Source organism: Lampetra fluviatilis, unplaced genomic scaffold (assembly GCF_964198595.1).
Source record: "Lampetra fluviatilis unplaced genomic scaffold, kcLamFluv1.1 SCAFFOLD_724, whole genome shotgun sequence".
In the NCBI taxonomy this organism is placed as follows: Eukaryota; Metazoa; Chordata; class Hyperoartia; order Petromyzontiformes; family Petromyzontidae; genus Lampetra; species Lampetra fluviatilis.
This window is the reverse complement of record NW_027621375.1, coordinates 2,699-15,000: the sequence shown is the minus strand read 5'-3', so window position 1 is coordinate 15,000 and position 12,302 is coordinate 2,699. Positions and strand designations below refer to the sequence as shown.

Sequence of the window (12,302 nt, the reverse complement as noted above, 5' to 3'; positions counted from 1 at the left end):
CACTAGTGATGTGTGACACTAGCGATGTGTAACACTAGCGATGTGTGACACTAGTGATGTGTGACACTAGTGATGTGTAACACTAGTGATGTGTGACACTAGTGATGTGTAACACTAGCGATGTGTGACACTAGCGATGTGTGACACTAGCGATGTGTGACACTAGTGATGTGTGACACTAGTGATGTGTAACACTAGTGATGTGTGACACTAGTGATGTGTAACACTAGCGATGTGTGACACTAGCGATGTGTGACACTAGTGATGTGTGACACTAGCGATGTGTGACACTAGCGATGTGTGACACTAGTGATGTGTGACACTAGCGATGTGTGACACTAGTGATGTGTGACACTAGTGATGTGTAACACTAGTGATGTGTAACACTAGCGATGTGTGACACTAGTGATGTGTGACACTAGTGATGTGTGACACTAGCGATGTGTAGCACTAGTGATGTGTGACACTAGTGATGTGTAACACTAGTGATGTGTAACACTAGTGATGTGTAACACTAGCGATGTGTAACACTAGTGATGTGTGACACTAGTGATGTGTAACACTAGCGATGTGTGACACTAGCGATGTGTGACACTAGTGATGTGTGACACTAGCGATGTGTGACACTAGCGATGTGTGACACTAGTGATGTGTGACACTAGCGATGTGTGACACTAGTGATGTGTGACACTAGTGATGTGTAACACTAGTGATGTGTAACACTAGCGATGTGTGACACTAGTGATGTGTGACACTAGTGATGTGTAACACTAGCGATGTGTAACACTAGTGATGTGTAACACTAGCGATGTGTAACACTAGTGATGTGTAACACTAGCGATGTGTAACACTAGTGATGTGTAACACTAGTGATGTGTAACACTAGTGATGTGTAACACTAGTGATGTGTAACACTAGTGATGTGTAACACTAGTGATGTGTAACACTAGTGATGTGTAACACTAGTGATGTGTAACACTAGTGATGTGTAACACTAGCGATGTGTAACACTAGTGATGTGTGACACTAGTGATGTGTAACACTAGTGATGTGTAACACTAGTGATGTGTAACACTAGTGATGTGTAACACTAGTGATGTGTAACACTAGCGATGTGTAACACTAGCGATGTGTAACACTAGTGATGTGTAACACTAGTGATGTGTAACACTAGTGATGTGTAACACTAGTGATGTGTAACACTAGTGATGTGTAACACTAGTGATGTGTAACACTAGTGATGTGTAACACTAGTGATGTGTAACACTAGCGATGTGTAACACTAGTGATGTGTAACACTAGTGATGTGTGACACTAGCGATGTGTAACACTAGTGATGTGTAACACTAGTGATGTGTAACACTAGCGATGTGTAACACTAGTGATGTGTAACACTAGCGATGTGTAACACTAGTGATGTGTAACACTAGCGATGTGTAACACTAGCGATGTGTAACACTAGTGATGTGTAACACTAGTGATGTGTAACACTAGTGATGTGTAACACTAGCGATGTGTGACACTAGTGATGTGTAACACTAGTGATGTGTAACACTAGCGATGTGTAACACTAGCGATGTGTGACACTAGTGATGTGTAACACTAGTGATGTGTAACACTAGTGATGTGTAACACTAGCGATGTGTGACACTAGTGATGTGTAACACTAGCGATGTGTAACACTAGCGATGTGTAACACTAGCGATGTGTGACACTAGCGATGTGTAACACTAGTGATGTGTAACACTAGCGATGTGTAACACTAGTGATGTGTAACACTAGTGATGTGTAACACTAGTGATGTGTAACACTAGCGATGTGTGACACTAGTGATGTGTAACACTAGCGATGTGTAACACTAGTGATGTGTGACACTAGTGATGTGTAACACTAGCGATGTGTAACACTAGTGATGTGTAACACTAGCGATGTGTAACACTAGTGATGTGTAACACTAGTGATGTGTAACACTAGTGATGTGTAACACTAGCGATGTGTAACACTAGCGATGTGTAACACTAGTGATGTGTAACACTAGTGATGTGTAACACTAGCGATGTGTAACACTAGCGATGTGTGACACTAGCGATGTGTAACACTAGCGATGTGTAACACTAGTGATGTGTAACACTAGCGATGTGTAACACTAGCGATGTGTAACACTAGCGATGTGTGACACTAGTGATGTGTAACACTAGTGATGTGTAACACTAGCGATGTGTAACACTAGTGATGTGTAACACTAGTGATGTGTAACACTAGTGATGTGTAACACTAGTGATGTGTAACACTAGCGATGTGTGACACTAGTGATGTGTAACACTAGTGATGTGTAACACTAGCGATGTGTAACACTAGCGATGTGTGACACTAGCGATGTGTAACACTAGCGATGTGTAACACTAGTGATGTGTAACACTAGCGATGTGTAACACTAGTGATGTGTAACACTAGCGATGTGTGACACTAGTGATGTGTAACACTAGTGATGTGTAACACTAGCGATGTGTAACACTAGTGATGTGTAACACTAGTGATGTGTAACACTAGTGATGTGTAACACTAGTGATGTGTAACACTAGTGATGTGTAACACTAGTGATGTGTAACACTAGCGATGTGTAACACTAGTGATGTGTAACACTAGTGATGTGTAACACTAGCGATGTGTAACACTAGTGATGTGTAACACTAGCGATGTGTAACACTAGTGATGTGTAACACTAGTGATGTGTAACACTAGCGATGTGTGACACTAGTGATGTGTAACACTAGTGATGTGTAACACTAGTGATGTGTAACACTAGTGATGTGTGACACTAGCGATGTGTGACACTAGTGATGTGTGACACTAGCGATGTGTAACACTAGTGATGTGTGACACTAGTGATGTGTAACACTAGCGATGTGTAGCACTAGCGATGTGTGACACTAGTGATGTGTAACACTAGCGATGTGTAACACTAGTGATGTGTAACACTAGTGATGTGTAACACTAGTGATGTGTAGCACTAGCGATGTGTGACACTAGTGATGTGTAACACTAGTGATGTGTAACACTAGTGATGTGTAGCACTAGTGATGTGTAACACTAGTGATGTGTAACACTAGTGATGTGTAACACTAGTGATGTGTAACACTAGTGATGTGTGACACTAGTGATGTGTAACACTAGCGATGTGTGACACTAGTGATGTGTAACACTAGCGATGTGTAACACTAGTGATGTGTAACACTAGTGATGTGTAACACTAGCGATGTGTAACACTAGTGATGTGTAACACTAGCGATGTGTAACACTAGTGATGTGTAACACTAGTGATGTGTAACACTAGTGATGTGTAACACTAGTGATGTGTAGCACTAGTGATGTGTAACACTAGCGATGTGTAACACTAGTGATGTGTAACACTAGTGATGTGTAACACTAGCGATGTGTAACACTAGTGATGTGTGACACTAGTGATGTGTAACACTAGCGATGTGTAACACTAGTGATGTGTAACACTAGTGATGTGTAACACTAGCGATGTGTAACACTAGTGATGTGTGACACTAGTGATGTGTAACACTAGCGATGTGTAACACTAGTGATGTGTAGCACTAGTGATGTGTAACACTAGTGATGTGTAACACTAGTGATGTGTAACACTAGTGATGTGTAACACTAGTGATGTGTAACACTAGTGATGTGTAACACTAGTGATGTGTAACACTAGCGATGTGTAACACTAGCGATGTGTAACACTAGTGATGTGTAACACTAGTGATGTGTAACACTAGTGATGTGTAACACTAGCGATGTGTGACACTAGCGATGTGTAACACTAGCGATGTGTAACACTAGCGATGTGTAACACTAGCGATGTGTAACACTAGTGATGTGTAACACTAGTGATGTGTAACACTAGTGATGTGTAACACTAGCGATGTGTAACACTAGCGATGTGTAACACTAGTGATGTGTAACACTAGTGATGTGTAACACTAGCGATGTGTAACACTAGCGATGTGTAACACTAGTGATGTGTAACACTAGTGATGTGTAACACTAGTGATGTGTAACACTAGCGATGTGTAACACTAGCGATGTGTAACACTAGTGATGTGTAACACTAGTGATGTGTAACACTAGTGATGTGTAACACTAGCGATGTGTGACACTAGTGATGTGTAACACTAGTGATGTGTAACACTAGTGATGTGTAACACTAGTGATGTGTAACACTAGTGATGTGTAACACTAGTGATGTGTAACACTAGTGATGTGTAACACTAGTGATGTGTAACACTAGCGATGTGTAACACTAGTGATGTGTAACACTAGCGATGTGTAACACTAGTGATGTGTAACACTAGTGATGTGTAACACTAGCGATGTGTAACACTAGTGATGTGTAACACTAGTGATGTGTAACACTAGCGATGTAACACTAGCGATGTGTAACACTAGCGATGTGTAACACTAGTGATGTGTAACACTAGTGATGTGTAACACTAGCGATGTGTAACACTAGCGATGTGTAACACTAGTGATTGTGTGACACTAGTGATGTGTAACACTAGTGATGTGTAACACTAGTGATGTGTAACACTAGTGATGTGTAACACTAGCGATGTGTAGCACTAGTGATGTGTAACACTAGTGATGTGTAACACTAGTGATGTGTAACACTAGCGATGTGTAACACTAGTGATGTGTAACACTAGTGATGTGTAACACTAGCGATGTGTAACACTAGCGATGTGTAACACTAGTGATGTGTAACACTAGCGATGTGTAACACTAGTGATGTGTAACACTAGTGATGTGTAACACTAGCGATGTGTAACACTAGTGATGTGTAACACTAGTGATGTGTAACACTAGTGATGTGTAACACTAGTGATGTGTAACACTAGTGATGTGTAACACTAGCGATGTGTAACACTAGTGATGTGTAACACTAGTGATGTGTAACACTAGCGATGTGTAACACTAGCGATGTGTAACACTAGTGATGTGTAACACTAGTGATGTGTAACACTAGTGATGTGTAACACTAGCGATGTGTAACACTAGTGATGTGTGACACTAGTGATGTGTAACACTAGTGATGTGTAACACTAGTGATGTGTAACACTAGCGATGTGTGACACTAGTGATGTGTAGCACTAGTGATGTGTAGCACTAGTGATGTGTAACACTAGCGATGTGTGACACTAGCGATGTGTAACACTAGCGATGTGTAACACTAGTGATGTGTAACACTAGTGATGTGTAACACTAGCGATGTGTAACACTAGTGATGTGTAACACTAGTGATGTGTAACACTAGTGATGTGTGACACTAGTGATGTGTAACACTAGTGATGTGTGACACTAGCGATGTGTAACACTAGCGATGTGTAACACTAGTGATGTGTAACACTAGCGATGTGTAACACTAGTGATGTGTGACACTAGTGATGTGTGACACTAGCGATGTGTAACACTAGCGATGTGTAACACTAGTGATGTGTAACACTAGTGATGTGTAACACTAGCGATGTGTAACACTAGCGATGTGTGACACTAGTGATGTGTAACACTAGTGATGTGTAACACTAGCGATGTGTAACACTAGTGATGTGTAACACTAGTGATGTGTAACACTAGCGATGTGTAACACTAGCGATGTGTAACACTAGTGATGTGTAACACTAGCGATGTGTGACACTAGTGATGTGTAACACTAGCGATGTGTGACACTAGCGATGTGTAACACTAGTGATGTGTAACACTAGTGATGTGTGACACTAGTGATGTGTAACACTAGTGATGTGTAGCACTAGTGATGTGTAACACTAGTGATGTGTAGCACTAGTGATGTGTAACACTAGTGATGTGTAACACTAGTGATGTGTGACACTAGTGATGTGTAACACTAGTGATGTGTAACACTAGTGATGTGTAACACTAGCGATGTGTGACACTAGTGATGTGTAACACTAGTGATGTGTGACACTAGTGATGTGTAACACTAGTGATGTGTAACACTAGCGATGTGTGACACTAGTGATGTGTAACACTAGTGATGTGTAACACTAGCGATGTGTAACACTAGTGATGTGTAACACTAGTGATGTGTAGCACTAGTGATGTGTAACACTAGTGATGTGTAACACTAGTGATGTGTGACACTAGTGATGTGTAACACTAGTGATGTGTAACACTAGTGATGTGTAACACTAGCGATGTGTAACACTAGTGATGTGTGACACTAGTGATGTGTGACACTAGTGATGTGTAACACTAGTGATGTGTGACACTAGTGATGTGTGACACTAGTGATGTGTGACACTAGTGATGTGCAGCACCTGGTAGGGAAGGTTGGCCACACACACGTCGAAGAACGGGAGTTCGGCCTTCAAAACGTCTCCCACCAGAACCTGCAGCTTGGAGGCCATTGGCCTTCAAATCACACAGCGGCGGGGGGTCAACGTGGGGTCAGCGGCGGGGGGTCAACGTGGGGTCAACGTGGGGGGGTCAAAGTGGGATCAACGTGGGGTCAAAGTGGGGTAAACGTGGGGGGGGTCAACGTGGTGGGGTCAACGTGGGGTCAAAGTGGGGGGGTCAACGTGGGGTCAACGTGGGGTCAACGTGGGGTCAACGTGGGGTCAACGTGGGGTCAACGTGGGGTCAACGTGGGGGGGGTCAAGGGGTCAAGGCGGGGATCAACGGGGGGGGTCAACGTGATGGTGGTGGTGGTGGTGATAGTGATGATGGTGGTGATGGTGGTGATGGTGGTGATAGTGATGATGGTGGTGATGGTGGTGGTGATGATGGTGGTGATGGTGGTGATAGTGATGGTGGTGGTGATGGTGGTGATGATGGTGGTGATGATAGTGGTGATGATAGTGGTGATGATGGTGGTGATGATAGTGGTGATGATGGTGGTGATGATGGTGATAGTGATGGTGGTGGTGGTGGTGGTGATGATGGTGATAGTGATGATGGTGGTGATGGTGGTGGTGATGATAGTGGTGATGATGGTGGTGATGGTGGTGATAGTGATGGTGGTGGTGGTGGTGGTGATGATGGTGGTGATGGTGGTGGTGATGATAGTGGTGATGATGGTGGTGATGATGGTGATAGTGATGATAGTGGTGATGATGGTGGTGATGATAGTGGTGATGATGGTGGTGATGGTGGTGATAGTGATGGTGGTGGTGGTGGTGGTGATGATGGTGGTGATGGTGGTGATGGTGGTGATAGTGATGATGGTGGTGATGGTGGTGGTGATGATGGTGGTGGTGGTGGTGATAGTGATGATGGTGGTGATGGTGGTGATGGTGGTGATAGTGATGATGGTGGTGATGGTGGTGGTGATGATGGTGGTGATGGTGGTGATAGTGATGATGGTGGTGATGGTGGTGATAGTGATGATGGTGGTGATGGTGGTGATAGTGATGGTGGTGGTGGTGGTGGTGATGATGGTGGTGATGGTGGTGATAGTGATGATGGTGGTGATGGTGGTGATGGTGGTGATGGTGGTGATGGTGGTGATAGTGATGATGGTGGTGATGGTGGTGATGGTGGTGATGGTGGTGGTGGTGGTGATGATGGTGGTGATGGTGGTGATAGTGATGATGGTGATGGTGGTGGTGATGGTGGTGATGGTGGTGGTGGTGGTGATGATGGTGGTGGTGGTGATGATGGTGGTGATGGTGGTGATAGTGATGATGGTGGTGATGGTGGTGATGGTGGTGATGGTGGTGATGGTGGTGGTGGTGGTGATGATGGTGGTGATGGTGGTGATAGTGATGATGGTGGTGATGGTGGTGGTGATGGTGGTGGTGGTGATGGTGGTGATGGTGGTGGTGATGGTGATGGTGGTGGTGATGGTGATGATGGTGATGGTGGTGATGGTGGTGGTGATGGTGGTGATGGTGGTGGTGATGGTGATGGTGATGATGGTGATGGTGGTGATGGTGGTGGTGATGATGGTGATGATGGTGATGATGGTGATGGTGGTGATGGTGGTGATGATGGTGGTGGTGATGGTGGTGATGGTGGTGATGGTGGTGATGGTGGTGGTGATGGTGATGATGGTGATGGTGGTGATGGTGGTGGTGATGGTGGTGATGGTGGTGGTGATGGTGATGGTGATGATGGTGATGGTGGTGATGGTGGTGGTGATGATGGTGATGATGGTGATGATGGTGATGGTGGTGATGGTGGTGATGATGGTGGTGGTGATGGTGGTGATGGTGGTGATGGTGGGTGGTGATGGTGATGGTGATGATGGTGATGGTGGTGATGGTGGTGGTGATGGTGGTGATGGTGGTGGTGATGGTGATGGTGATGATGGTGATGGTGGTGATGGTGGTGGTGATGATGGTGATGATGGTGATGATGGTGATGGTGGTGATGGTGGTGATGATGGTGGTGGTGATGGTGGTGGTGATGATGGTGGTGATGATGGTGGTGATGGTGGTGATGGTGGTGGTGATGATGGTGGTGGTGATGGTGGTGATGGTGGTGATGGTGGTGATGGTGGTGGTGGTGGTGGTGGTGATGATGGTGGTGATGGTGTGATAGTGATGATGGTGGTGATGGTGGTGATGGTGGTGGTGATGATGGTGGTGGTGATGGTGGTGATGGTGGTGATGGTGGTGATGGTGGTGGTGGTGGTGATGATGGTGGTGGTGATGGTGGTGATGGTGGTGATGGTGGTGGTGGTGATGATGGTGATGGTGGTGTTGATGATGGTGATGGTGGTGATGGTGGTGATGGTGGTGGTGATGGTGATGGTGATGATGGTGATGGTGGTGATGGTGGTGGTGGTGATGGTGATGATGGTGATGGTGGTGATGATGGTGGTGATGGTGGTGATGGTGGTGATGGTGGTGGTGATGGTGATGGTGATGATGGTGATGGTGGTGATGGTGGTGGTGGTGATGGTGATGATGTTGATGATGGTGATGGTGGTGATGATGGTGGTGATGATGGTGGTGGTTGTAGTGATGGTGGTGATGGTGGTGGTGATGGTGGTGATGGTGGTGGTGATGATGGTGGTGGTGATGGTGGTGATGGTGGTGATGGTGGTGGTGGTGGTGGTGGTGATGATGGTGGTGGTGATGGTGGTGATGGTGGTGATGGTGGTGGTGGTGATGATGGTGATGGTGGTGTTGATGATGGTGATGGTGGTGATGATGGTGGTGATGGTGGTGATGGTGGTGATGGTGGTGGTGATGGTGATGGTGATGATGGTGATGGTGGTGATGGTGGTGGTGGTGATGGTGATGATGGTGATGATGGTGATGGTGGTGATGATGGTGGTGATGATGGTGATGGTGGTGATGGTGGTGATGATGGTGGTGGTGATGGTGGTGGTGATGATGGTGATGATGGTGGTGGTGATGGTGGTGATGGTGATGGTGGTGATGGTGGTGGTGATGGTGGTGATGGTGGTGATGGTGGTGGTGATGGTGGTGATGTGGTGGTGATGGTGGTGGTGGTGGTGATGGTGATGGTGGTGATGGTGGTGATGGTGGTGGTGATGGTGGTGGTGATGGTGGTGGTGATGGTGGTGGTGATGGTGATGGTTGTGATGATGATGGTGATGGTGGTGATGATGGTGGTGATGGTGGTGGTGGTGATGGTGGTGATGGTGGTGGTGGTGATGGTGGTGATGGTGGTGATGGTGGTGGTGGTGATGGTGGTGATGGTGATGATGGTGGTGGTGGTGATGATGGTGGTGATGGTGGTGATGGTGGTGATGATGGTGGTGGTGATGATGGTGATGATGGTGGTGATGGTGGTGGTGATGGTGGTGATGGTGGTGGTGATGGTGGTGATGGTGGTGGTGATGGTGGTGATGGTGGTGGTGATGGTGGTGATGGTGGTGGTGATGGTTGTGATGATGGTGGTGGTGATGGTGGTTATGGTGGTGATGGTGATGATGGTGATGATGATGGTGGTGGTGATGGTGATGGTGGTGATGATGGTGGTGGTGATGGTGGTGATGATGGTGATGGTGATGATGGTGGTGGTGGTGATGGTGATGATGGTGGTGATGATGGTGATGATGGTAGTGGTGATGATGGTGATGTGATGATGTTGTTGATGGTGATGATGTGATGATGACGATGATGTGATGATGATGTTGTTGATGGTGATGATGATGGTGGTGATGATGGTGATGATGGTGTTGATGATGATGTTGATGTTGTTGATGTTGATGATGATGTTGATGTTGTTGATGTTGATGATGATGTTGTTGATGTTGATGATGATGTTGATGTTGTTGATGATGTTGATGATGTTGTTGATGCTCACGTGGTCTGGACGCGTTTGTGAAGCTCCGCCACGAGTCTCGGGTCGATCTCACAGGCAACCACCTGCCAGAGGGGGCGGGCACGGAACAACGGAACGGATCAGTGAGTGGGTGGGTGGGTGAGTGAGTGGGTGGGTGGGTGAGTGAGTGAGTGGGTGAGTGAGTGAGTGGGTGGGTGGGTGAGTGAGTGGGTGGGTGGGTGAGTGGGTGGGTGGGTGGGTGAGTGAGTGGGTGGGTGAGTGGGTGGGTGGGTGGGTGAGTGAGTGGTGTGAGTGAGTGAGTGGGTGGGTGGGTGAGTGAGTGAGTGGGTGAGTGGGTGGGTGAGTGAGTGGGTGAGTGGGTGGGTGAGTGGGTGGGTGAGTGAGTGAGTGAGTGGTGGGTGAGTGGGTGAGTGGGTGGGTGAGTAAGTGAGTGAGTGGGTGAGTGGGTGGGTGGATGAGTGGGTGAGTGAGTGAGTGAGTGGGTGGGTGGGTGAGTGGGTGGGTGAGTGGGTGGGTGGGTGGGTGGGTGGGTGAGTGAGTGAGTGAGTGGGTGGGTGAGTGGGTGGGTGGGTGGGTGAGTGGGTGAGTGAGTGGGTGGGTGAGTGAGTGAGTGGGTGGGTGAGTGAGTGAGTGGGTGGGTGAGTGAGTGAGTGGGTGGGTGGGTGAGTGAGTGAGTGAGTGGGTGGGTGAGTGGGTGAGTGAGTGAGTGAGTGGGTGGGTGAGTGAGTGAGTGAGTGGTGGGTGGGTGGGTGAGTGAGTGGGTGGTGAGTGAGTGAGTGGTGGGTGGTGGGTGAGTGGGTGAGTGAGTGAGTGAGTGGGTGGGTGGGTGGGTGGGTGAGTGAGTGGGTGAGTGGGTGGGTGGGTGGTGGGTGAGTGGGTGAGTGAGTGAGTGGGTGGGTGGGTGGGTGGGTGAGTGAGTGGGTGGGTGAGTGGGTGGGTGGGTGAGTGGGTGAGTGTCTGAGTGAGTGGGTGGGTGAGTGGGTGGGTGAGTGAGTGGGTGGGTGGGTGAGTGAGTGAGTGGGTGAGTGGGTGAGTGAGTGAGTGAGTGGGTGGGTGAGTGGGTGAGTGAGTGGGTGGGTGAGTGAGTGAGTGAGTGGGTGGGTGGGTGGGTGAGTGAGTGGGTGGGTGGGTGAGTGGGTGGGTGAGTGAGTGAGAGTGGGTGGGTGGGTGGGTGGGTGGGTGGGTGAGTGGGTGAGAAGGGTGGGTGGGTGGGTGGGTGAGTGGGTGAGTGAGTGGGTGTGAGTGAGTGGGTGAGTGGGTGTGGGTGGTGTGGGTGAGTGGGTGGGTGGGTGGGTGGTGAGTGAGTGAGTGAGTGGGTGAGTGAGTGGGTGAGTGGGTGGGTGGGTGGGTGGGTGGGTGAGTGGGTGTGGGTGGGGGTGGGTGTGGTGGGTGAGGTGGGTGAGGTGGGTGAGTGGGTGGTGAGTGGGTGAGTGGAGTGGGTGTGAGTGGTGGGTGAGTGGTGGTGTGGTGGTGAGTGAGTGAGGTGGTGAGTGGTGAGTGGAGTGGGTGGGTGAGTGAGTGAGTGAGTGGTGAGTGAGTGAGTGGAGTGAGTGTGAGAGTGAGTGGGTGGGTGAGTGAGTGGGTGGGTGTGAGTGGGTGGGTGAGTGGGTGGGTGTGGGTGGTGGGTGGGTGAGTGGGTGGGTGGGTGAGTGAGTGAGTGGGTGGGTGAGTGAGTGAGTGAGTGAGTGGGTGGGTGGGTGAGTGAGTGGGTGAGTGGGTGAGTGAGTGGGTGAGTGGGTGGTGTGAGTGGGTGGTGAGTGGGTGGGTGGGTGAGTGAGTGGGTGGGTGAGTGGGTGGGTGGGTGAGTGAGTGGGTGGGTGAGTGAGTGGGTGAGTGAGTGGGTGGGTGGGTGGGTGAGTGAGTGAGTGAGTGGGTGGGTGGGTGGGTGGGTGGGTGGGTGGGTGAGTGAGTGAGTGGGTGGGTGGGTGGGTGGGTGGGTGGGTGAGTGGGTGGGTGGGTGAGTGAGTGAGTGGGTGGGTGGGTGGGTGGGTGGGTGGGTGGGTGAGTGAGTGAGTGAGTGG

General features: G+C 48.5%; 1 protein-coding gene across 1 annotated transcript in view; it reads right to left on the bottom strand.

The window, feature by feature from the left end:
* LOC144955160 (dimethyladenosine transferase-like) overlaps nucleotides 1-10,364 on the bottom strand; it is a gene marked incomplete at both ends in the record, with an annotated part of 43,437 nt that extends 33,073 nt beyond the window's left edge. Inside the window, 2 exons of the mRNA XM_078885478.1 lie at nucleotides 6,339-6,432; nucleotides 10,303-10,364. Of these exons, the coding sequence (XP_078741604.1) occupies nucleotides 6,339-6,432; nucleotides 10,303-10,364 (156 nt within the window). The remainder of the gene's footprint in view (nucleotides 1-6,338; nucleotides 6,433-10,302) is intronic.
* Nucleotides 10,365-12,302: the final 1,938 nt, after the last annotated feature.